The sequence below is a fragment of the Lagenorhynchus albirostris genome, chromosome 9 (assembly GCF_949774975.1).
Source record: "Lagenorhynchus albirostris chromosome 9, mLagAlb1.1, whole genome shotgun sequence".
NCBI classification, from domain to species: domain Eukaryota; kingdom Metazoa; phylum Chordata; class Mammalia; order Artiodactyla; family Delphinidae; genus Lagenorhynchus; species Lagenorhynchus albirostris.
Genome location: NC_083103.1, coordinates 2,945,244 through 2,971,954, shown reverse-complemented (window position 1 = coordinate 2,971,954; position 26,711 = coordinate 2,945,244). Strand labels below are relative to the sequence as shown.

Below are 26,711 nucleotides of genomic sequence, written 5' to 3'. Positions count from 1 at the left end.
CGCTGGCTGCGTGGGCCTTGGGGAGGAAGCTTCACCCTCCCCACCACCTGTGCCGCAAACCCGGCGGCAGGGCCGCTGCTGGTGCCCGGCTGGCCTGCCCTGGTGTGCACAGTGCGAGTCCCGGACACACTGGGGGACACAGCGGGTCACCCTGGGCCCAGGAGGCCACTCTGCGGCTGGACCCTGACTGCCGTGCAGCAATGGACCGGGGCCCCTGCGCCACGCGGAGACGCCAGGTGCCTCTACGGGGGTCACGTGAGTTCTCGCCAGGCCCAGCAGGACCGTCTGCGGGCGAAGGGACCGAGCACAGAGAGGGCCGGTGACGCCCCCAGGTCACTGGGCCAAGCCGGGGTCCCCACCAGTGCAGGCACGGACGTCCCAGCAGCTCTGCCCCCGCGGGGAGCCCCTCCAGGCAGACCCTGAGGCTGGAGGCATGACCCTCAGACACGAAGGGTCACTGGACACGAGTCCAAAGGTGACAGACCTGGCCCCGTTCAGCCAAGCAATGCCCCAGGACCTGGACTTGCCTGTCGGTGCCAAGTCCCTGCCAGTGTCCGGGAGGCAGGTCTCCAGCATGGCAGCAGAGGGCGCCGTGCTGAGCACCCGGTGTGCTGGGCGCCGCCACCCCGAGCCGCTGGGGCTCCCTGCGGGGTCTGTCCACCCTGGTTAAAAGTCCCTCTCTCCCCTCCTGTAACTCAGGGGTGGGCTCTCCTCCGTGCAATCCAGGCCCCCCACCCCAGGTGTCGGCCAGTGCCAGGGGGTTGGGGTGAATGAATGAACGAGGGGGTGAATGACCGGCCCCGGGGCTCCGGTCTCCCGTACCGGGGGAGCATGTCCTAACACCCGGACCCGCCAGGCCTCTGTTCCCGGCAGTAAGTAGGGCAGCCCCGTGCACCTGGCAGCCGGCAGGTGATGCCAGCTGCCCTTCTTTGCTCTCACAAGTGTCCCCGTTTGGATGGTAAATGACGCGGTCTCCCTGGCAGTGAGACTCCTTCTAGGAGCGTTTGCGAGAAAAGCCGGGAGCTTCAGGAATAAGAAGTGGGTCAGATCACCGCTGGGCTTCTGCCTCTGTGTCAGGCCTCAAGGACAGCTCGGCCCCGAAGCCAAGCGGGAGCGGCACGTTTACCCAAGTGGGTGTTCAAGGGACACACCGCGCAGCCGGGGCCTCTGGAAGAGTCCACGGCACTGTGTGTGCGCACACACATGTGAGCACGCGTGCACACGCACGGTGCACCATGCAGGCGCGCGTGTACGTGTGTGTGCAGCTCTCACTGACCCTCACTGAGGTCTGTGACCCCTGCCCCCAGCGCTCTGATCTGTACCAGTGAGAGGCTCCAACACGCATGGCGCCCTGCAGACCCGGGAGGCTGCCCACACGAGGCTGCCCCCATTTCCCACCCCGACGCGGCTCACGGAGGGGACCACTGTGAGGGTGTGACCCCTGGGTGGCATGTCACAGCAGGTGTGTGGCACGACCTGGGCCCCCATCTCTGATGGGCAGCGTGCAGTGGGGGATCAGGTCAGATGAAGCTCTGGTCTAGGGGAGAGAGAAAGTTCTAGTTTCCACACCAGTATCCCGCATGTGGGATCAGAGCTTGGCCTTCTCTCCTGTTCTTTCCTCGGGTGTCCTTCCGGGAAACAGAGCCACCAGCCCAGCCCCTGCCCCAATAATAAAATCTAGGAACACGATGCAGGCTTGGGGAGGCCCTCGGGGCGACTGCTAACATCGCTACTGATCTGCTTGGGTGGGAACTTCCGGAGTCCATCAAGGTCATGGTCAGGCACTGTCCTGATTAGCTGTCAGGCTAAATTACTTGACAACCCCTCCCCCTCCCCCACTGCTGGCCCTAAAAGACGCATTTGGATGGACGTCATCGTGCTGAGAAGGCCAGTGAGCCCGGGTCCCAGCGTGACTGCCAGGAAGTTGCTTAACCTGTAGTGTCCTTCTCTGTAAAATGGGCCCTTTGTGTCCCGCAGAAGACACTCGGGAAAAAGAACCGGCACTTTGAGAAGTTGTAACCATTTGCAAACCGGAAGCACTGCGGTGACAAGGAGAGTGACTTTGGTGTCAGTTTTCTTAGCACTAAGCAGAAGGTGGGGCTTCCCTCTCCTTAGAAAAAGGCTCCCAGAGTCCTCCCTGCTCCGAGTTCAGTCCCTCCTCCCCCCACAGCACCCCAGGGGTGAACAGGCTCGGGGGACCCTCCCCTGGTCCTGAAAGGAGGGGAGGGAGGGACGCGGGCAGCCCCACGGGCAGAGGGCGCTGTTCAGAGACACGGAGGCTGGGGCGCGCTCTGGGGCCGCCCGCCCCACTGGCTAATGCTAAAAAGGCAAGGGCAGCTGGCTCCCTGGGCACCGGACAAAGGAGGGTGCTCAGCCCGGGGTGGGGGGGCTCCACGGAGAAGCCCAGGGGCGGCTCCTCTGCACACACGGAGGGCACACTGAGACCCTTCTGGATCCGGGTGAAGGGCCTATTTGCGTCATAAGCAGGGGCCGCTGGGGCACACTCGCCACAGTCCACAGCTGTGCCGAGTTGGACCCCGTTCCTGGGGCACCTGGCTGCATTCGGCCATGATTTCTCAACACAAGTCTCTAACGGAGGCAACCTGGAGCTGGGGCTCCCGCTGCAGGGGGCACCGGAGCCTGCGTCTAGTCGCAACAGGCTTCTGCAGCCTGGCTACCGCTCCGCGCCCATCCTAGCAGGTGGTCCACGGTGCAGGTCGGCCTGGCCCACGGTGGTCAGCACGGCCACTGCTGAGCCGAGTTTAGAGCCCTATCCTTGGGTGGGGGGAGGCTGGAGGGCGCATCAATAATACATACTCCCTGTGGCCAAATCCCAACCTCAGCTGAGCTGCAGGAAAAACTCCCAATGCGCCGCAGCCCGTGCCATCAGGAACCCTGGGTGTTTCCAGAACAAGGCGCCTTTGTTTAAAGATGGCAGCCCTCTAGAGGGTGATCTCTGAGTACAAGCACTAAACGCATGCCCTCGGGCACCAGGTGGAGGCAGGTGGTGGCATATCCAAGTCAGCAGAGCCTCTAGGAAAGTTTAGGGACCCAATGCAAAATGAAAATGGGGGTGGGGTGGGGAGGGTGTGCAAAAACGATGAAGAATTCCAGGATGGCGACTTGGGAGCGTTAAAGAGGTGAGGGCCTGTGCAGCGGCGGGTCTCGCCTGCCCCTGGAACCAGTCCCTGCTGATTTGAGAAAAGGTGTATTCTATGTCCCCAAGTCCCCTGCCCCGAGGGCTGTAGGCAGGTCCTATCTTTAGGGAGCTGCAGAGAGCTGCACCCCGAGAGGACCCTTGGGGACTCTCTGAAGGAGAGAGACGGGATACAGTCAGATGTCTGTCCCGGACATCAGTGCAGTTCTAGGGCTGAAGACAGAGAAGAGGTGGCTTCACGCTGGGCAAGGTACCAGGGCAAGCTGATTCAAGGCGACGCATCCTGAGGACATGGACACAGGGCTTTTACATTGTGGGACTTCCCTGGTGGCGCAGTGGTTAAGAATCCACCTGCCAATGCAGGGGACACAGGTTCGAGCCCTGGTCCGAGAAGATCCCACATGCTGCGGAGCAACTAAGCCCATGCGCCACAACTACTGAGCCTGCGCTCTAGAGCCCGCGAGCCACAACTACTGAGCCCACGTGCTGCAACTACTGAAGCCCGTGCGCCTAGAGCCCGTGCTCCACAACAAGAGAAGCCACCGCAACGAGAAGCCCGCATACCGCAACGAAGAGAAGCCCCTGCTCAGCGCAACTAGAGAAAGCCCGCGTGCAGCAACGAAGACCCAATGAAACAAAACAAACAAACAAAAAAACTGTGAGGCTGCTCGCTGAAGTGCTACTTGCAATAGCAAAGTGGATAGCTGGATAGCCAGTGTCATGTCAATGTCACATCAATGACATCAGTGATGGACATTGTCCATCGATGGCTCAATCACGACGGCTTCCAGAAATGGTGTTTCGGAAGACTGTTTTCAATCCATGACACCAAGTCCTTTGTCACTTGGGAAAGAGAAAAAGTAGGATCCATAATTTAAAAGGATGCATTCGACTTTGTTTAATATGTATTTTTACTCAAAGAAGGACCAAAATTTAGGGTGGGGATTATCAATGTGGGGTAGGATTACGAGTGATTTTTGTTTTCTTTGTACCTTTCTACGTTTTCCAAATTCACTGCAGGACCAGACACGATGAGTATGATAACATGTTAATTTAAAAAGCGAATGCCTCTCCAAAGGTTATACACAAACGGCCAATAAGCACATAAACAGATGCTCAGCGGGCTTCCCTGGTGGCGCAGTGGTTGAGAGTCCGCCTGCCGATGCAGGGGACACGGGTTCGTGCCCCGGTCCGGGAGGATCCCACGTGCCGCGGAGCGGCTGGGCCCGTGAGCCGTGGCCGCTGAGCCTGCGCGTCCGGAGCCTGTGCTCCGCAACGGGAGAGGCCACAACAGTGAGAGGCCCGCGTACCGCAAAAAAAAAAAAAAAAAAAAAAAAAAAAAAGAAAGGTGAAACAGTTACCACGTGACCCGGCAATTCCACTCCTAGGTGTGCCCGAAAAGAACTGAAAACAAGTGTTCAAACCGAAACTTTTACACGAATATTCACAGCAGTACGAATTCAAAAGCCAAAAAGCAGAAACCCAAATGTCCATCAGCTGATGAATGGATCAACAAAACGTGGTCTACATTTACAAGGAAATATTATCCAGCCTGAAAAAGAAATGAAATTCTGACACCTGCTGCAATATGAACCTTGAAAACATTACGCTAAAGCAAGTCAGTCACCCAAGACTGCATATAGCAGCCTTCCATTTATAGGAAACGTCCAGGATGGGCAAATCCGTGGAGACAGGAAGTAATGAGTGACTGCTAGGGGCGGGGGGAAGTGGGGGATGGGGAGTGATGGCTAATGGGACAGGTTTCTTTCTGGGGTGATGAAAATGTTCTGGAATTAGATAGTGGTGATGTTTGCACAACCTTGAGACTAGACTAAGAGCCACTGAAGTCTACACTTGAAAAGGGTAAGTCTTATGGTTTGAGAAGTTCATCTCAGTTTAAGGAGATAGAAAGGTGGGTGCCACGTCTGAAGTCCTTCAGATCGTAGAGGGAAGTAAAATGAGGCAGAAAAGGTTTGAACGTCCAGCACTGATCTTACACCTGATTTGACTAAACACTTTTTTTTTTTGCTGCGCCGCATGGCATATGGGATCCTCGTTCCCTGACGAGGGATCGAACCCATGCCCCCTGCAGTGGAAGTGTGGAGTCCTAACCACTGGACCACCAGGGAAGTGCCTTGTTTAACCACTTGGAAGCTTCTGGAAGCTGCATTTGCTGAACACGAGTGCTAACTCTCGATTTACGTCTGTGGGTGGTGCCCAGGCTGCCACTTCCTGCCCTGTCTCCCGGGCTCCCTGGTGCCAGGTCCTCTAGGAACCCGGGCTCCTCCCTCTCCTGGCGGCCCCAAGCCCACAGACCCTGCCCGGCTGGGGACAGGGGATATTCAGAGCGTCCTCCCAGATGCTCTCCTTGGCTGTATGATTTGCTGAAGCAGGAGGCTGGCCCTTACACATCTCCTTTACATATGCATGTCTTACATTTAATCTGCCAACGTGAGAGTTCATCTTTCCCAGCATGCAGCCCCCATAAGCCAATGTTTATTCATTATCCCCGGATCTGTTTCCTATCGTCTATTTCAGAGGAGTCAGAAACAACATCTTAACTCAATAACAGAGCACCATATGATGCTTCCGTTCTCCAAAATGAGCCACGGCTCACTCTGGGGGGGTAGCCCTTGGGTCCTGTCTGTGTCCCAGCTAGAGGGGGGCTCCTGGCCTGGCTAACCATCCCTAAACCGGGTGCCCAGGGAGAGGCCACGGGTCTGTCCTCACTAGAATGACAGATGGCAGGTCAGTGGCCACCTGCACATACTGGGAGCAGCTCATTCATCCCACCTCTTGCAGGGCATGACAACACCCGTCTTCTGGGGCCCCCAAGAGGCCAAGTCACTCATGACACGGCCAAGGGGGATGGGGCAGTCGACTGCTCCAGCAGGATGCCCTAACCCCAGCGCCACTCCACCAGCTCTGCCGGGTGGGCTGGAGGTCCAGTTCCCTGTATTTGCAGGCGGGAGGACAGGCAGAGACGGAGGCCACTGTGCCTCTGGGTCAGTTGAAGGGACTGCTCCCTGAACACTCTCCAGCAGCCGGACCTGAAGACACCCTGGCCTGGGATGTCAACGATGCTGGTCTTTTCTTAGGTATCATAGTAACCCATTGCCTTCCCTGCTGTCCGCAAACTCCATGGTTTTAAAGAGATCTCATCCAGTAGAGCTGGGGAGGTTTAAAGTGGGAGAGGCTCCACGACTGGAATTGGGGTGAGCTGTGTGTGAGAGGGAGAATGGGTATTGACCCCACCCTCATGCAAGGTCCACCCATCTACCTGGCCGTCCGTCCATGTGTCCATCCACCCATCCATCCATCTCTTCATCCATCCATCTGTCTGTCCATCCATCCACCCATCCCTCCATCTCTCCATCAATCCATCCATCCGTCCACCTGTCCATCCATCCATCCATCCAAACCTTCACCCATCTGTCCATTCACCCATCCACTCCCCCATCCACTCATCCATCCCAGAAGTACTTTCTCAGCACCTGCTCCATTTCAGGCCCCACGTCCAGTATGGGGAACACCAATGTGAACCCGCTGTATCCTCCTGGTCCTTTGCCCTCACAGAGGACAATACACCTTGGTCAACTGACCTTACAAACCGTATTTACAAACTAGCTTACGGCCCCTCTCCTTCCATCCCCTTGGCTCGCACCAAGTGTACTAATGAAATCTGCCCCAGAGCAGAGGACAGCCCTGGGGCTGACCCTGAGAGGCTTCCAGATGCTGGTGGGTCAGCGTGCAGCCTGGGCAGGGAACAGTCTCGGGACAGAGAACACAGTCACTGCCCTCGACTCAGACAGAAGAACGGCCCCACTGGGGAGGGGACTGTGCGACAGGAGGGCGGGGGGTGGCGGGGGGAGGCGTCTGCAAAGTCCCCCGTGGAGCAGAGCACGGCACGTGGCTACCACTCTTCACCACCATCACAAACCGAACTGTATCCCCAGGTTCGTGTGTTGATGCCCTAACCCCCACTATGACTGTATTTGGAAATATGGTTTTTAGGGAGCTGATGAGAGTTAAATGAGGTCATAAGTGTGGACCCTCATCCAATAGAACTGGTGTCCTTACAAGAAGAGGGAGAGACACCAGGAATGTGCGAGCACAGATAAAGGCCACGTTAGGACACGGGGAGAAGACAGCCATCTGTCTACACGCCGAGGAGAGAGGCCCCGGGAGCCCTGCCCACACCTGGCTCTCAGATTCCAGCCTCCAGAACTCTGGGAGACAAATATCTGTTGTTTAAGCCCCCGGTCTGTGGTATTTTGTCATGGCAGCCCTTTCCTGCCCACTGCCATCCACACAGGTGACCCAGGGTGGGAGTTAAGAGTGTCCCCCACCCCCCTGAGAATCTCGGTGACACCCGCCCCCCCTCCCCCCAGAACCCTGGCCCGTAGTGACCACCACTGTGCAAGGTGACTGGGGACAGAGCTGCAGACACCACATCCTGTAGCATCAGGAGGGGCCGTGGGGAAGCAGGGCAGGGCTGGTACCAGCATCAGCAGGTTGCCATGGTAACCAGGGGCAGGCCATCGCTGCTGCGGGGAGGGGAGAGGGCCTGGGTCCCAGAGTGACGTCAAGGACTGAATCCTCTCGACGGAAGCAGACAGACCTGGCAGATATCTATTTTGGGGGCGAGCCCGAGCGTGGAAACCGGTATTTAAAACACAGAGCAGCTGCTTGGAGACAACAGCACACACACCAAGGTGGCGAGGCTCCAAGTGTATTTTAATAAAATGGCGTAAAAGAAAGAAGGGGGGAGGCTGTGTGCTTCTGCCACGGTTGTTTAACAAAAACACAGTCATTAGCAGCCAGGACGATGGATTCCCATATTGATTTTTGTTCCGCTAGGGAGCAGTGAACTCCTTCAGAAGCCGGTTCTTGTCTCTTATTAATATTTTAAATTACAGTTGTGCTAACAGAGGCGTTCGCCTGTGTTTTTAAAAGTTCTAAAGATAACAAAAACATTCCATTTTGGAACTGACCGTGCCCACTATGATATGTCGCAGACGGTTCACACGCACCGTGACTAATGGGACGCCTGTTTCATAGCGGCGACCGCCCTGGCTGCTGCCCTGTGGCTCCAACCAGAGCTGCCCGGAGGTGCGGTGACACCTCCCAGCCCTACCTTGTCTCCCAGGGTGAAGGCGGGTCACAGCAGTGGCCTCCGCCCCTGGTCAAAGAGCCCAGGCTCTCTGGCCTCCCAGCTGAAGGGGAGGCTGCAGTCGTGGCCCGCGGAAGCCCAGCCCCCCGCTCCTTTGCTGGTCAAGCACCAGACTGGCCTTGGCATCGCCGTCCTCCCGCAGCCCTGCCCAGGCCCGGCAAGTCACGCGAGCACACCCATCCCCCAGCGGCGGAGAATGGTTCTACACATGACCCAAGTCAACCTAATCAGGGCCAGTCCTGGGACATCTGCAGAGGAGGCAGGGGAGACCCAATTTCCCTCTCTCCCAACCCCTCTCTGTCTCTGCTGGACCTGGATCTAGCCCAGGTTTCCCAGGGGCCAGCCTGAGAGGTGAGCCGGCCAGAGAATAAAGCCTGCAGGCGTGCAGGATACCTCTGCCCAGCGCAGCCCAGCCCCCGGCGTAGCCCTTGAGCCCCCGGGCTGGACCCAGGCTGCGGGCCTGATGGGCTGGAAGGGAGGACCTCAGGGCATGCTGCCGCCGGACAGACTCCTGGGAGGACCCGGGCCGGGGCTGCTGGGCCCCATGTCCACTCACCATCCCGCCCCCAAACTTGAGGCGGCCTGAAGATGGCAACTGAGAGTTTTGGGGTGAACCCTGCGGTGGGGTAAAGGGAGGTCTCTGGTGGGCCTTGGGGTGTCCAGCGGGGGAGGCTCCAGAGGGCGGCCCAGAGCAGCCCCCCTGGCTTAGGGGTTGCGGGAGACCCTGGGCCTCACTCAACACCTTCCGGGGGTGGGTCACACGGGGCACTCTGTGCTGAAGGTGAAGGCCCGCCGTGGCCTTGGGCATCGCTCCCACCAGGTCACGGCACCTGAAACCAAAGATGAGCCGGATTCCCGTCCGCTGGGTGCGAGGAAACATACGCTCAAACAGCCGTCTGAGCTTCAGGGACCGTTTGGATTCCGGGTGGGGCTCAAAGAGCAGGGATCTCGCCATCAGCAGAGGGGCCCCCGATGGGCTGGGCATCCCACCGTGCTGTGGAGAAGGACCCGAACCATGGCCCCAGCTCCCTCCTAAGGGTGAGCGAGACTGTGCAGGTGTTTGCAGTAGTGGGGCAGGGGGGTGGGCCAGGACAACTTTCACGTAGACACAGAACTGGTATGAAGACCTGAGCACCTCACCAACGCCAAGGGCGGCTAGATGGAATTGCTCTTTCCTATCAGCTTTTCGCTCCTCCCCGCAGCTCTGGTGGAGGAGGGTGGCCTCATGGAACTCAAGAGCCGGCCAGTCCTCTCTGTGGTCACCTTGGTGGTGGTCATCTATGGAACGCAGGGGGGAGGGGCTGTTAGACCAGGACCCACTGGGTTGGGTGGAGGTGGGACAAGTAAGCATGATGAGGACCCCCTCCTGCTGTCCAGGGTACAGAGAGCATCGAGGCGGCTGGTACCGCACCACCGTTATTGGGGCACCAACTCTGTAGATACCCATGATAAACATGCGATGGGTGTGCGGGGATGGGCGTGTACATAATTAACTGTCCATTTCCTCCAAATTTCCACCCTCCACGCACACACAGTGACATCGTCACCCGTGGCACCTTACTGTCAGTTCTCTGGGCTGAGGCACGCAAAGAGGTGAGTTTTTATAAATCGGGACTCACCTCCGTCTCTCCTGCACAGAAACAAAAAATCCTACAACTACGCTCCTTCCCCTGACCCTGTGCACACATCACCTTCACGTCCTTCCCAGGTGAAGAAACCTCTGCAGAGCCGCTGAGTCACCCGTGCCAGCCGGGAGGCAGCGGAACTGGGAGGAGCCTGGGCCGGCCCTGAGTCCCCATCACTCCGGGAGGACGCGCGCCAGGAGTAATCAGTGGTGGTGGGACTCCAGGAACCCACGCCGGGCACTCCGTAGGGAGGCTGCCCGGATGTGGGGCCAGGACAGAGCACAGAGCGTTAGAAGTTCTCAGCACCCGGCCTGGTGCTGAGATGTGGGTGCTTGTGTGTACCTCACGGGCTTACTTCCTGCCCTGCTTATTCCACGGGCCGGATGAGGCTTTCCACGGAGGAATGCCTGTTGGAAACACACGTGGTCCTGAGAAATCAGAACCAAGGTTAAATGAGCAAGTGCATCACTTGCTAAATAGATAACCACCACGCTCTTCACGGAACCGAGTGGAGCTCATTATCAACGCGTCAGCCAACGATCAGGTGTCGCCGTTTCAGTCTGCTCTTGGCGACCCTTGACCTCTGACCTGGTCAGCAGGCGGCGAGAGATCAGGTGGTCCCACTCACAGGCGTAAAGTGCCCCGAGCAGGTTCCTCCATCCTGCTGGTCCTTCCGGGAATCATTCACCTGTCATGCAGTGCACGTGAGTGACATCTGTCAGCTCAATGTTCACTTTACAGTCTGTCAAAGTGGTCCTCCGCGAAAGACAAAGCGTCTCAGGGCTCAAGCCAGCCAACTCTGTACGGGAAGAGCTTGCCGCGTGGAAACATTTAAAAAATATTTTCTGCCATCTTCTGGATTCTATGTATATTCAACACAGTTTGCAACATTAAAAAAACAGGCGCTATAAAAAGTGCTAATTGTGAAAGCAAAGAATGGAGAAATTGGACTTCATTTAAAAAATTTAAAAACCTTGTTAAAAGACACAGCAATGAAAAGGCTAAGTCACAGGCTGGGAGAAATATGTGCAACATATATCTAACCAAGCGCTGATAAGCAGACTCTGTAAAGGACTCCTACAAGACAGCCCAATTAAAAATGGACAGAAGATTGGAACCGATACTTCTCAAGAGAAGCTATACGTGAGGTAAGAAAGCACACGGAAAGGTGTTTAATAACAGCAGTCATCAGAAAAGTGCACATTATACCCGCAGTAAGAGATTCTCCACCCCCATTAAGAATGGCTGAAATTAAACAGACTGGCGTTACCAAATGTCACTGAGAAGTGGAGCCACCGGAGTGCGCACACACTGGGGGTGGGAGTACAAGAAGGCACGGCGGTTTGGACAACTGTTTGGTAGTTCCTTATAAAAGTAAACACACTCCTACCTTGTGACCCGGTAGTCCCGCACCTCGGTGTTTCTCCAAGAGAAAGGAAAACACGTCTGGAGAAAGACTCGCGCAAAAATGTTCACAGCAGCTTAAGTGACGAGCCCAGACTGAGAAGCAATGGAAACACCCATCCCCAGGAGTATGAATAAACATACTGGGGTATAAACATACAGCCGAACACTCTCCTTCGGCAGCAAAAGTGTACAGCCCGGCAGTAGCATTCAGCTGCGTGGAAGACACCGGGCTCAGGAGCACGTGCTGTAGGTTCCAGCTCTGAAACTCAACAGCACAGGCTACACTGATCTCTGCTGACAAACTGAAACCGAGCAGGACCCTGTGGGGACCCCCTGGAGACAGAACCCCCCACCCCCACCCCTCGTGTAGCTTTGCCTCTTGTTTGTAGAAAAGCTTTAGCTTCCCAGGCCCTCCCCGAGTTCCAAAGAGCAAATGCAATCGGAGACATGCAACACCAAAGGGAAACAGTCGAGCAAGACAAAATAATAATAGTTTAGCCGTAAAACAAAGTCAAAGACCTTTCGTTCCTCCTCAGGGGCTATAGATGATATCCTGAGTCATGTCCCTGAGTTGTTGTGCAGATACTAAAATGCCCACCAGGTGGAGGAAGTTAATTGCAAGCTGGTCACCAGCACGTAGACCCCAGACTGAAGGGAACCAGAAGGCTGATGACTGAGATTCCTGAACCATCACCCTGTTACCTCACCACCAATCGATCGGCGAACCGTGCACGAGCCGATCACGTACCCCATGACTCTCTCGCTCAGACTCTCTTTCAAAACCCTTCCCTGAGAGCCTTCAGGGCGTTCGGGGCTTTTGCACATGAGCTGCGCATTCTTCTTGCCGGCCTCACATCGGCCACGTGCAGTGAACACTGGCCTCTTCCTTCACCACAACCTGGTATTAGTAGATTGGCTGCACGTCGGGTGAATGAACCCAACTTCGGTTCGGTAACAAAATCAGAACTGTGGTTGCCTCCTGTTGGGAGGTGGGTGACTGCAAAGTGGCCTGAGAGGCCTTTCTGGGGTGATGGACAGGTTTCACCTCTTAACTGCAGTTGGAGACACAGGAGGAGACGTTTGTCAAAATGTACTGAACTCTTCTATAACCCGTGCGTTTCTTACCGCACGTAAACCATCCCTTTACAACAGACGATGGTAAGTCATGATCTCAGAAAGCCCAAGGCAAACAGAACCCAATAGGAACCACCTGGACTCTCCCCCACCCTAAAATCCAGCTCGAATCCCATCTCCTTTGCACCGTTCTCTCCCTCCACCCCACTCCACCCCGGGTCGCAGCGGTGCCTCCCTCCTCCGGCCAATAATCCACACCATAAGCAGGGTTACCGTGTTCTTATTCACCACCCTTAGTAGACAGAGGATGGTCCCCCCGCAAAAGATGCCCACGTTCGAATCCCCCGTGCCTGTGAGTACATGACCTTACAAGGCAAGAGGGAATTAAGCTTTCTAATTAGTTTAGCCTGACCTGGGTCCTCCAGGTGGGGCCAATCTGACCACATGAGACCTAAAAACTGGAGGGAGAGGAGGCAAAAGGGACAGTCAGAGAGACGCGGCCTGAGACCCGGCCCACGACTGCAGGCTTTGAGGACAGAGGAGGGGCCCCCAGCCGAGGGATGCTGTGACCTCCAGAACCTGGAAAAGGCAAAGGAATGAACTGTTCCCCAGAGGTTCCGGAAAGGAACACAGCCCAACTGCCACCATGATGAGACTGCCCAAGGGCGCAGCAAAGCCATCGGCCACAAAGCGAACGTGGCCACTTCTGACACATGCACCATGGGTCTGGGATTCTACCAGAAGCCAGCAGGGCACGTGTAGACCAGGCTCTTAGGAGAACCTAGTGCTCTGTGTGTCTCCACCTCTCCTATTTGTTTCTCATACCGTTTTATATAAGTGGTCTCCTCCTACCATTTCAATCAATCCAATCTTTTGGCAATCGCTTTCAGGACAAGCGCCAGCAGGGGCTGTGTCTGGGAGTTCTGCGAGGGGCTGCAGTGATGTGCCTCAGACCTGCTTCGAGCACAGGCCTGTTTCGAGCAGTTTTCACTGAGACAGCAAACCTCGAGTCCTCAGGGAGGGCCCGGCAGGGGCCGGCGGGGAGACGCCAAGCGGCCTGTTTATGATGTCGGCGTGAGAGATCCAAAAGCAGTTTCAAGCATTTACTCTCCCCGCAAAGCCCTTTTCCGACGGCTAGAACGCACGCTCCAAGTTTCCTGGCACCCGCACAGACCAGCGTTTTAACGCAAAGCTTCCAGGACGCCCTGCAACCGATTTCTGGTTTGGACAAAGCCCAGTGGGATGGCGTCCACCGCTCGGAGGATCAGAGAAGCCCTCGGTCCGAAACTCAGCCTTTCTCGGGAACCGCACACCTGCCCGTACCTACCGCGCGCTCTATGTCAGCAACGACGCCCACCCCAGGCCGGACAGAGGTGGACGGACGAGGGTGGGGTCTGCCTTACCTGCCTGGCTCTCCTTGGGCTTGCACTGGACTTCCTCCACACACTCGGCTGGGAACCATCCGATGTGGCCGCGGGCGCTGCCTTCCCAGAAGCCCCCTTCGCCGATGCTCAGAACTAGAGACACATGGGGAAAGGGGGAGGGGTTAGTGGGCGGGGCTTGGAGGGCGTGGGGTGTGGATGCAGGGAGGAGGGGCCGGCAGCTCTGGTCTATTTGCTGGCCGACCGCGCCTCCCTTCAGCCGTAGACCAGGGGCCCGGCAAAGTGTCCCTCGGAGGGGGCACTGCAGAGCCTCTGAGCCCCCAGGTCCCCTCTGCCCGTTAGGCCTGGGGGAGAGGATGTAAGCGCCGGATGTCCTGGCGTCCTCATATCTCACAGCACTCGGCGTGTGGCCACTGTGTCCCGTCTCTCAGGTCCCAGCTGAGACGGGAGAGTGGGACCTCCGAGACCCCACCATCAGTTATTTCAGGTGTCAAAGTCGGGCGACAGGCCACCCTGATGAAGAGACGCAACCATGAGGTCGTGTCGGCCCCTCTGGAGCTGGGGGAGGAGAGGCCAAGAGTCCAGGCCCACAGGACCTTTGAAATTCGTTTGAGAACAGAGAATTCACAGCAGGAGACAGGGAAGCAGCCTGCTTGGCAGCTACAAGATACCACCTGGGCTTGAAGTGCAAGGGCAGCCTGGTCGACGCCCCACGGGCAGTCCCGGGCTTCTGGCTGGCTTATCAATGAAGAACCTGAGGGTTATGTTGGTGCCGCAAGCAGCAGGGGGCCGCTGCACAGTGAAAATGCAAAGTCAAGGGTCATGGGACAGACACAGCTGCCCTGCCTGCAGGGCTGAGGGCGCTGGGTCTCCCCCTTCCTTGGCTCAGTGCTGGGCGCACAGAGGGCCTCACAGACGCCCACTGGGGGGATGAAGCGTATTCCTTTTTAAACTGGACCGATGGCGAGCGTGGGTGAGCAACGCAAACCCACAGACACGAGGTCCCACGTGCTGCCCAGGCACTGCTTGGACAAATATTTTGGTTGTTAAGGGTCAGGCTGGCAGGGGTGAGGCAGGGGAGGGTCTCTGTCTCTTAGGCCGGTGATGCTGGGCTGGGGGCACACCTCCACCCCAAAGCCCTGGCTCCCTCAGAGTGTATCTGTGCAGTGGGAGGTTAGTATAATCTCTGCACGTCTTAACGTTCTGTAAATTACTCAGGACCCCCAGGCACCAGAACTGCGGAGAAGAGATCATGGCCACAGAAATGTCTCCTTCCATCCCTCCTCTTAATCTCAAAGGCCAGGTAAGGACACCCGGACCCGTGAGTTTTGAAGGTGAACAGCACAGAGTACCTCAGCTTTAGACGTCTTTGCCTAATAATTTGAAGAAACGGCCTAAAGGGAATAGACAGGCAACCTCCCCGAGGACCATTAAGATCATAATCGCGTGAACCATTTTCTACAAAAATCAGCGCTGGCCCCTTACGCTCAGCGCAGCCCAGCTGACGGGGATGTACACCACGGCAGCCCAACGGAACCCAGATGTGACAGGGTCGTCTCGGAGCGCTGCCCTGGATGGCGAGCGGAGGACAGGGACCTGCCCGGGCGCTGTCCAGCTACTGGAGCGGCCTGGCTGACCGCCACGGGTCCACGTAGAAACTCGTGGTGGGGACCGTGCATCTGCCTCTTGTCTCTCCAGGCAACGTCAAGGCCACACCCTTGGGCACAGCTAAGTGACGTCGGCACCAAGCCGACTGCAAGCGTGAGTGAGCGACTCAGAGAGACAAAGGGGGCTGGGCTTGCAGTCCAGACACACTAGACCGGAATCCCCGTCCCCAGGTAGGCAGCTGTGGGAGCCTTGCCCCAGGTTACCATGTAACTTAGACAGGAGTCTTTCATATTCCTCTGTCGGAGTCCTGACTCCCAGCAGCTGAGACGGTGACTGTGCTTGGTGATGGGGTCCTTAAAAGTTACAGTGGAGTCCAAATTCCATCCGGGTGGCGCCCAGTCCTTCAGCAGCCCAGAGACCATGTAAGGACAGGCTGCCCCGTCGCACATGACAGTCAGGGCACCGAGGCAGCCACGGAGCTCCTCCTCGCCACGACCTGAACTGAGCCCCTGTGTGGGCTGGATGGTGTCCTCTCCAAACCCCTATGTGGCAGTCCTAACCCCCAGAACCTCAGAATGTGGCTGTGTTTGAAGATGGGGATCTTTAAAGAGGTGATTAAGGTAAAATGAGGTCACTAGGGTGGGCCCTAATCCCACAGGACTGGGGTCCTTATAAGAAGGGGAGAAAAGCACACAGACACACACAGAGGGACGACCCCGTGAGGACACAGGGAGGAGACGGCCGTCTACACGCCGAGGAGAGAGGCCTCAGGAGGACCAGCCCTGCCCATACCTAGATCTCGGATTCCAGCCTCCAGGACTGGAGACAGTAAATCCTGAGGTTTATACTGCCCGGTCTGGGGAGCCTTGTTACAGCGGCCCGTGCTGACACACACAATGGGATCTGACACCTTCGGCCCGCAGTTGCTATGAGGTTTACAAGGAAGGACGTGTGACGTCCCCAAGCAGGGTGCCTGGTAAGCAGCAGGTGCTAACACGTCTCCACCTGTATCTCTTCTGTTATCATCTCTGATGTGTGGACGAGGACACACGGCCCCCAGATATGAGGTGACCGGTAACTGGGTCACCGGGAAGGCTCCCCAGGCCCTTCCCAGCCCAGCCCGAAGCCTGCCACGGGCCTGGGGGGTGACAGCAAGGTGGATGGAGGGACACGCGGGGGACGAAAGCCCAGGGGTGCGGGCTCAGCAGATTTCAGAGCTGGGCTGGGCAGCGAGACCCAGAGCTCTTTGGTGTTTGGTATTAAAATTCCAAACTGCAGGTCATGTGAGTGCTTGTATTTATGATTTGAATGTTTATAATTTAAAAGTTAACAAAAATACTGTGTTAAACTACATAGGGACAATCAGGGACTTATGGGTATGATGCTCAAAGACCCCACTGGACCCCACCCCAGGAGGCAGCTATAAACCCTGAATATGATGCAAAAAGGTACAGGACGCGGACAGAAGTAGACGGGCCTGGTGGGATGCATGCTTGCCCGGGGGGAGAGGGGAGCAGAGCTGGATAGGGAAGCCCCTTCTCCACGGCTTGTAGCCTGGACTAAGTATGGTCCCCACAGCAGGGCTGGCAGAGGAGGGGCACATGAGGAAAAAGCTGCGTTCTGAGTGGCCTAAAGAACCAGAAGGACGGAGCCAGGAAACCAGGCACCCTGAAGAGAGTCGGGGTGTCCTCACAAGGGAAACAGCCAGGGAGGGGTGGCCAACTCAGGGCACCCACCTCTCTGAAAAGATGCAGAGCAGCTCCGCTCAAGTCGGGGCCTGAGCTGTCACCCGGGCAACCCTCCCAAAAGAAAGAAAGAATGAACTGAAGCCATAATCTCCACAACTTAACACCCTGATGTCCAAAACGCAACAGAAGATTACCGGACACGCAAAGACCCAACAGGATGGGGCCCGTCCTCCAGAGGAGAGAAAACCACGTGAGCCTGACCCCAAAATGACCCTCATGGTGGGACGACAGACGGGGATTTTAGAGGGACGATGACACCCGTCTACGATGTTGTAAAACAGCAATGCACGTCCAAAGAGTGAAAATGTCAACAGAGCAATAGGAAGTCTTGGCAAATAGAGAGAAACTATAAGAAAATACACGTGGAAACCCTAGAATTTAAACGTGTCATTTCTGAAATGAAAACATTCACAAGACGGACTCAGCAGTGAAGGGGGCATTTCAAAGGAAAGAGCGAGTCAACCTGAGAATAGACCAACGGAAGCGACCTACGGTTAAAACAAATGATGGGAATAAACTAAACAGAGCCCCTGGGACCTGCTGTTGCCACCAGATGGCCGAGTTTCCGTGCAGTTGGACTCCCAAGAAGGAGGTGCAAGAGAGAGCGGGTCCCCTGCTGTCCTCGGAAACTGGAGAACCCAGGGGCCGTCGGCTAGATTACTGCGCGGCACGGAGGAAGGGGCATCACCAGCTCGGGGCCAGACGGATTTGAACCTGACCGGCTGACCCCTCAGGGGCACACTTTCTTGCCCCTGCCATGCATCTTCCGAAAGCTGCCCTGCAGCGACAGGGCCAGGCATGGTGTGCCCTTTCCTGCTCCGCCTGGCGAGCTCAGCGGCCCCCATGGGGCCTGCAGCCCACGCCTGTCACTTCTCCACCCTCCTCGTGTGGCCTCCAGCGCCACAGGGCTCCTCCACAGCCGCCGCCAACCTCCTGCACGTGCCTGCAGTAACCCCGTCTTCCCTAAGGGCCGCATACACCTCATCTTCCTGCTCAGAAACCGTCGCTGGCTCCCACCGCTGGTGCTGCCCCTGGTCTAACTCCTGGCATGCATGGCGGCCCTCAAGGCTTTTCACCCACATTTCCCAGGATTCTGCTTTGGGCATCCTTCTCTATGACCCGGCGGATCTCCTCCCTTGGAATGTCACAGGCCCCCAGGCTGAACCATCCACCTGGATGCCCCTCCCTGAGCCCCGAGACGCGTCTGAGTCCGACCTGTGCTTGGCCGCATCCCAGCACCACCTCCCACCTCCTCCTGAGGCCCTGGGAGGTTTTCCAGACGCAGAAGAGCTGCCCGTCGCCGCCCTCGCCTGCCCCTCCCCTGCTTTCCTCTGCAGTGGACTCCCGTCCCAGACAGTCACGTGCCACCCTTCCCAATGGACATTAGAGTCACCGCGGCCATGAGCACCACTGTACTCCCCGTTCTGCCCACCCAGGGCTCCGTATTTTCCACGGGGGCCCCGCAGAAGCAATGCCCTGGACACCGACACCCCAACGGGGATAAACTGAGGCTGAGGGGCCCCAGCCTGACCCCGCCCTGGAAGCAGAATGGACACTGACCTTTGACCCTGTCGCCACGGTGAAGGGGGATCTCGCCATCGACCTGGGGCTGGTATGGCTTGACGACAACGAAGAGCCTGCCGGGGACCGCGCTGTACAGCTTCTGCTTGCGCCCCGGGTACTCGAAGGCCGAGAGCGCATCCTTGTTGGCGCCTGGCAGGAAAGCCGGACTGCAGGTGAGAGGGGGGCAGAGACAGACAGGGAGGGTCACGGCCTGAGACAGAGCAGGGTACACTCCAGACCCTTGGCCCATCTGTTTATAACAAACGCTGAGCCCCGGGCAGTCACATTGGAGCTCCTGATTCTAGACGTGCCTGGAGATGTGAAAAGGCCCCGGGGGGCAGCATTAGTGCTTAAAAGACTCAGGTAATTCTGGCAGTTCTACTTCTGGGCAGGTACCCCAAAGAAGTGAAAGCATGGCCTCAAACAGATATTTGCACACCCACGTGCACAGCAGCATTATTCTCAAGAGATGGAAACGACCCAAGTCTCCGCTGCTGGATGAACGGATACCCCAAATGTGGTCCATCCACACAATGGAATATTATTCAGCCTTAAAGAGGGAGGTGACAACATGAATGAAATTTGAGGACGTTATGCTAAATAAAGGAAGACGGTCACAGAAGGACAGATAATGAGTGATTCCACTCAGGGCAGGTGCCTGGTGTACTGAAACTCATAAGCAGGATGGTGGGGGCCAGGGGCTGGCGGAGGGGGAGGGGAGTTTGCCTTTAATGGGGACAGAGCGTCAGTTTAGGAAGATGGGGAAGATGGAGATGGATGGTGGGATGGTCGCGCGACAACACGAACGTACTTAACGTCACTGAACTGCACACGTAGAAGTGGGTAAGATGGTAAATTTTATGTGCGTGTTTCAATTTAAGAAAAACTCCAGTGGAGGCAGCAGTCAAGGGAGGCCCTGGGTCTCTGCCATGTTATCAGAGCCTCACTGTGAGCGCCAGCCACACCATGTGAGGAAACACCCAGAACCTACTGGCGAAAGCCTTCATTATCGCGGTGCAGGCAGCCCACGCCCAGCTGCCCTGGTGACATTTCACAAGTGGGACTTTAATTCTTTCCTGTTTTATGTGACTATATCACAAAGAGCGTGCGTTTCTAGGCCAACTTCCCCGCCTGACGGTGAGCGTGGACATCTAACTCAACAGGGCCCGACGGTGGGATATAAGAGAGACAGAGACACAGAGAGAGACAGAGAGAGAGAGAGAAGCACAGGTTCCCAGAGAAACGTGCAAAGTGGTTTTCCGTGACGACATCCCCATGTCATTGTGACGGTTGATGGGTGACCCGGGTGACTCCTTCTGGAGAGAAGAGAGCACGTTCTTTTTTTTTTTTTGCGGTACGCGGGCCTCTCACTGCTGTGGCCTCTCCCGTTGCGGAGCACAGGCTCCGGATGCGCAGGCTCAGCGGCCATGGCTCACGGGCCCAGCCGCTTCGCGGCATGTGGGATCTTCCCGGACCGGGGCACGAACCCGCGTCCCCTGCATCGGCAGGCGGACCCTCAACCACTGCGCCACCAGGGAAGCCTGAGAGCATGTTCTTATCACTCATAATCTGGAGGAGTCCTACTGAGCTCTCCTCCCATGATGGGGTCTTCAGAAAAAACCCAGGCACGTGGATGAACCTGGGCAGGGATTCGGGGCGATGCCTCAGAGCCCCCTGGTCAGAAAGACAAGAGAAGCATGCACGGCCGGCTGGTGTCGCCCAAGAGGACAACCCGCCACGGGGAAGAGGCATATTAATAATACTTGGGGAAGGTTCTCGAGTCAGGGAGCCACATCCGAGTCTCGGGAGGGGGGCCACTCATGGCACAAATTCGTGGCCGTGAAGGGTGGGGTCCCCAACTATGGTTCTCCTTTCAAACTACAGATGCCGTGGCCTGGGAGCCCACACGGGGAGCTTGAGATTCCTGCAAGGAAGACGTTCTCACCTTTAGGTGCGAAACAGGCTTGCAGGGAATATTCTAGAATACGCTGTGACCGTTCACTTTCGGGATTTAACGCGAACCCCCCACGTTCCTTTTGCGTCGTGCTTTCCCCGCACTGGTACCCCGATAGACACGTAGGGTCTGCTTTACGCTTGTAAGAATCCATGGAGCCTGACTGTGCTGTATTTTTCATGCTTTTCACTTTTCCGCTCGTGGCGATGAGCTGGCCACAGGAACCCATGTCTACACACGGGACGTGCTCAGTTTACACCCTAATTTATGCTAGTCAGGTGAGAAGGATCGACCGTCAGAGCTGCCTGCCCGACCCCAAAGCCCAGAGCTCCCCCTAAACCACACGGAGCAGCGGGCGGGCATGTGACCTTCCCAGGTGCTCGCCTGGGCTCAGAGACACAGAGAGTGGACAAGCTCTCCTGGCCCCAGGGATGCCCCCTCTCCGGCCTCCTCGACCCCAGCCTTCCCTGACCAAGTTGAAGCCCCAGACGGAGGTCAGGGCATCCTGGGAAACAGGTGCCCCTGTCAGCTCTGACATCACCAGGCAGCCCTGCCCGGCGGCCTTCCTGTCCCTCCCCACTTCCTTCTCCCCACCAGCCGGCTACAGATCGGCGTGCACAGATGGGAAAATCCACCATCCTCTGGATGGATATCACTGATCCCCAAACACCCCGGGAGCCCAGAACTGCGACGCCTGCACGAGCCAGGCTGTGTGACCGCCTCTGGTCCAGAGGTGACAGTTGGCAAGGCAGCTGACGCACAGAGAGAGAGGACTGTCTGGGCCACCTGCCTGTGGTGGAAAAGACCCGGGAAAAGTAGAGCGGCCCTCAGCGTTCCCGCCTGCGACGACGTCCCGCCCGCCTTCTGCATCAGGAAGAAGACCCAACCATTCAATGTGCCTCACCTCAGCCTCACTCGGAGCTCGGGGGCGGGGGGGGGGGGAGACAGCGCCTTTGCCACAGGGGCTGAACATCATCAGGGGTCTCCTCTCCGGCTCCCAGGCCAGGGGACAGTGAGTCCTGGTAACCAAGGGGACTCGGTCCCTCGGCAATAGGGAAGTGTCCCTCGGGGCCACTCCACCTGGACTCAAGGGTTCAGAAGAGGCTTAGGGTCAGCAGAGGGCAGGCGCTCCAGGGGGGCGCCCCATACCGGCCTCAGAAGGCCTCCTCTCCCCAGACCTCCACAAACAGTGCCTGGATCTGCCCCGATGCACCTGCCATATCTGCACTGAGCGATGGCCGGGTGGGGCCCCCCACACGGGGCTGCTAGGAGGATCGGTGAGGGAAAACAGACGAAGCTCCCCCTCTCTGCCCCCCGCCGGCTCTGTCACTGAAGCTTTGATGGAAGTTAGCACCTCTGCATCTGACCATCACCCAGGCTGGCCTGGGAGCCATGCAACACAGGGCTATATCTACACCATCTCCATGCCCCCATCCCTGGTTGCGGGTGCAGTAGTGGGTGCTCGGAAGTGCCTGATGCGTTAAACCCCAGTCAGAGACTGCAGGTTGTCCTGCCAAGGAGGTCACAAATGGGCCGCATGGACACCCCTGGACAGGAGGTGTGGCGGCAGCAGGGGCGATGAGCGGAAGGGCAGGTGGGCCCATGAGTTGGTCCCCAAGCACCAGAAGGCGAGACGACTCTGAGGGCAGCAGGGTTAAGGCAGGCAGGCTTCTCCCCCAGGGGAGGGGGCGGGTCAAAGTCCAGAGAAAAGATAAAGATGGACCATGCTGATGACGGCTGGGGCAGGGCAGAGGGTAAGCAGCACAGCTGGGGCTGCCAGACCTGCCTCCCAGCTGCTGGTCAGCTGCAGAAGCAGCTGCTGTGCCCAGAGCCTGGGAACCACATGAGGAGCCCAAGGAACCCCACTGTGCGTAATCGACGACAATCAGCAAGGAGACCGCGTCCAACCTGAAAACTGGATCCTCAGGAGAAATCCATCCAGATACCCATCTCTCCACCTACCCACCCATCCAGCCATCCATCGACTCACCTATCCATCTATCCACCCATCCATCCATCCACCCATCCACCCGTCCATCCTCCATCCATCCATCCTGCATCCGACCATCCATCCATCTATCCACCCATCCACTCACTTATCCATCCATCCACCCATCCACCCGTCCATCCTCCATCCATCCATCCTGCATCCGACCATCCATCCATCTATCCACCCATCCACTCACTTATCCATCCATCCACCCATCCATCTTACCACTTATACAAACATTATGTATTCACTCATTCATCCAAATTTCAAAAGAACCCTGCCGGAAGCCCAGCTGGTCACTTACCACCAGATGCTGGATAAGCCAGTTATCCACTGGAAGCCTCGGTTTCCCCATGTGATAAGAGGGGATGATCTAGAGAGACCTGAGAGTGAGTCAGCAGGAACCACTCTGCACAGGTGTGTGAACACTCAACACATCTGCTTCACTCTCTGCTTCAGCTGGAAAGCGGGTGACAGGATGCACGTGTCAGCCAGCTGGTTCCAGCCGGCGCCAGAGTGTGTCACTGGGCAGAGAAGTCAAAGCGAGCACAGCTCCAGTCTGGGAGTCCTGTTCCTTGAGCCACTTTGCAGACAGTCAGCTCCCGAACTCATCTGTCCAAGCCCGGAAAGGCTTTGTCTAAGAACAGGAAGAAGTTGGTCCTTGAAGAGTGGCTGTCCAAGAGTGCGTCTGCGGTTCTAGGTACCAGCAGTGATGTGTGGTCCACACAAACGCTGAAGCATCTTCTCATTCCAGGTTAATCTGAGCCTTGCCAAGTGCCACTTCACGAGTGGAAAAATGGAGGCCCCATAAATAGTGACGTAGGCGCAGAGATGCAGAGCTGACCTCACATCCTGGCTCCCCGATCCCAGCTCAGGGCTCCCTGCGGGCTCCCTGCTCTGTGCGGTGACGAACCGGGCAACCATGACCTCCCTTTGCCCCGTTTTATGAAATGCACCCTCTGCTGGGCCCTGCTCGCCCGTGGCAGCCCTCGACGGCAGCAGGGGCCACAGCCCCCCAATGGCTCCAGGTTGGCAGTGCCGTCCCCTCTTGGAGGCCAGGCTGGGCCCGTCCTGCCTGCACAGTGAGGATGGGTCTGAAGTTTCCCCCACCCCAAAGGGTCCACACTCTCCTTGCGTTCCATCCAAGAACAGCCAGGAGGAATTCCAACGGCGCTGTTTTGGTATGAGGGCTACATCACTGAACTGTCAATATCAGAAAACTGGTCGGCCGTGGGGTGACCTGGACATTTCCCAGCTCTCCTGGATGAACGGGGACCTGCCTGCACGTGGAACTTTCTCCGTTCGTTCCTTCGTCAGCCACTTACACATCCGTCCACTCCTTCACCGGGCAAGTATTTAGTGGATCTGCAGACACCCATGGACTTGAGACAGACCTGAGCCTCATGGGGGAGAAGTACAAGTTGACAAGATGCTTCTCTGTGTGTCTGATGGGTCAGCACAGAGGCTGGGGTGACGGGGAGAGGGCGTCGGCTGCGCGAAAGGCTCTGCTGGGACGTTTGGGGAAACGTGATGCCACAGAGACCAGGGGCATGATTGGAGGGGCACTGGGACCAGGGCCTGTGCTGGAGACGGGGAGCCCTGTGTGCAGAGTGGTGGCAGAATCACAGATATGAAGAAGCAGAATCTCCCAGAGCTGGGGACCTGCTAGAAATCGGGGTGTCATCCAGGTTCCAGACTCATGTGGGTAGAAGGAGGCTGCTGGAGGGCTACCTGCTGGCGGCTCTGGGAGGGGGTGGCGTTTCCAACACAGAGATCCCAAGCCCTGCCCCCGCTGACAGCTGTGTCTTAAGCATGGAAGCTCAGACTCCACGTCACCCCCTGTACCATCAGCGTTGTTTCCTCCTCTGCCTTCGGGCCGGGAAGAAATGCCAGCGCTCTTAGCCCGCACACCTCCCCGAGCACCGTGGCCCCCTCCCGGGCTTCTGGGTGGCGTTTCCGGCTTTCGTGGCTCTGGTGCTAGCACCCCACGCGCCACAGCCTCCCCGCAAGGTCCTGAGGCGGTGCTTCGGGGATGGGCAGTCATTAGACGTCCCGTCCTGCTGGGGTGGCCGGTGTGCAGCGAGGGCTTTGTGGGCTCCAGAGAAGTGGGACCCCCCCGTGATCCCAGAAGTGTGCCCGCCTCGGAGCACCCACACTGTCCAGCTGCCCCGACACACTCCAGGACGGCCCCAGGCCACCGACGTTGGGATTCTGCCTGTTTGCAGACACAAGGCTCCAGGCGGCAGGGCGTGGGCACCTAGAGCCCCCGAGGGATGGGGAAGAGTCTGGAAGGTGCGTCCCTTCCCTGTACCTTCCCACGCTCTGCTCCGGTCACACAGGACCCCTTGCCTCTCCCCGATGCCTGGCTGGCCCGCTTCTCCACCTCCGGAGCCCCCCTCCTCCGTGGAGGCCCCTCGTCTCCCCCAGGGAGGTCTGAGCCCTGACTTGTGTGAGCTCTGCCTCTGGGGGAGTCAGCCTCTCCGGGGCTCCCTGTCATCGACTACATCAACCCCGGGGCTGACACGCTTCCCGCCCTCATTTCTCGGGTGTTCGCCTCTGCACGGTGAGCGCCCATCACAGGCCGGTTGTTCACGCGTTTATGCCACCAGCTGAGAGCGCAAACACTGAATGTCCCCAGTGCGGAAGGACAGAAAGTGACAGGCAAGGGCAGCCCGTGTGGTGCCCGGACCCGATTCCTCAGCAGGCCGGACGCACCTGCTGTCCCGGGGCGCCCCCTTCACCTGGCCCCGCCTACCCGCCAGGTGGCCACCTCCTCACAGACCCCCTACTCCTGACGTCTGGGTGACATGCCGTTAGCACCCGGGCTCGGGTAGCGGGCAGGGTGGCGGGGGACAGCCCGACTCCACCCCTGCCCTGTCTGCTGACGCCCTCCCGCCTTCTGGGTCAGGACGGGCACGTGGCGGGGAGCAGCACAGCAGCTCTCACCGAGGAAACCAGGTCCCTGTGCCGCCGGGGAGCACAGCTCTGGCATCCTGGTCCCTGTGTCCCCAAGAGGCGGGACGAGCGTGCGCGGAGGTGGACAGGCGCGAGCCAGGGGGGCCCCACAGCGCCCTGTCACCCCCCGAGTCTGCCCAGATGGGGGCATATCCCCCGGAAGGGATGTGCAGGGCGGGGTGGATTCCCACTGACCCAGACCCTTCGGGGACCCCCGCTCCGCCCATAGAGCCGAGTTCAGGGAAACGAAAGCAACGTGGTCGAGAGACAGACTTTGGGAGCCCTTCCCGCTCAGCCCCTGCCCATGGGGGAGGTGGGCGCGCAGGACACAGCCAGCCAGCCTCCCTGCCTGAACGCAGCAGGCTTTCCTCTCTGCCGAGCCCAACGCACCCTGGAACCGCTCCTTTGATGGGAGGGTGGCCGGCACGCCCTCTGGTGCCGGTGAGGCCAGGGCAGCCCTCAGGACTAGCTGGCGAGCTTTGCGGGAATACGTCAAGAGCTGTTCCCAACCTGGCGAGAACAGGGCAGCTGGGAGGGATCCTAGGAGGACCCGCACTCCTCTCCACACTCCGGTGGTGGGTGATGGGGCCACCCAGCGAAACCCTTTCTCAGGCCGGTTCTTAGCAACGTGGACCAGCCATGCCAGTGGGCGCCACTAGAGGGCGACGCAGGCAGGCGCATGCAGAGCCTCCAGGTGAGGCAGGGCACCGGGACGGGCTGCAGGCAGATGGGTTCCCGTCCATTCTGAACCCTCTTCCTTCTTCTAATTTGCACTCAGGTTGGCTGGCTATCGAGGGCTGGCTCCACGTGGGAAGCTGCCCTGGCCCATAGCGCAGAGCCCAGGCCCGGGAGGAAGCCGCTTGGCCAGGGCTGGCAGAAGCCCAGGGATGGGTGTGTGGGGCTTGGGCAGCTGGGGGGCCTCGGCCCCATCTCGTCAAGCCTACACCTGAGGGTTTGGCCCGAGGCCGGTTCTGGCCGCGTGGAGGTGCCCATCACACTCCCGGCGCCTCAGGGCTCTGCCCGAGGGAGAGGCGCTGAGTGGTCAGAATTCCCCGTGGGCAGCGAGAGAGGAAGG

General features: G+C 58.0%; 1 protein-coding gene across 2 annotated transcripts in view; it reads right to left on the bottom strand.

Annotated features, from left to right (window-relative positions):
• Positions 1 to 26,711, bottom strand: part of SHANK2 (SH3 and multiple ankyrin repeat domains 2) — a 453,317-nt gene that overhangs the window by 237,901 nt on the left and 188,705 nt on the right. For both annotated transcript variants that reach the window (XM_060160929.1, XM_060160930.1), the window contains 2 exons: positions 18,735 to 18,904; positions 13,840 to 13,953 (listed from right to left, as the gene is read on the bottom strand). In XM_060160929.1, coding sequence (XP_060016912.1) covers positions 13,840 to 13,953; positions 18,735 to 18,904 — 284 coding nt within the window. The remainder of the gene's footprint in view (positions 1 to 13,839; positions 13,954 to 18,734; positions 18,905 to 26,711) is intronic.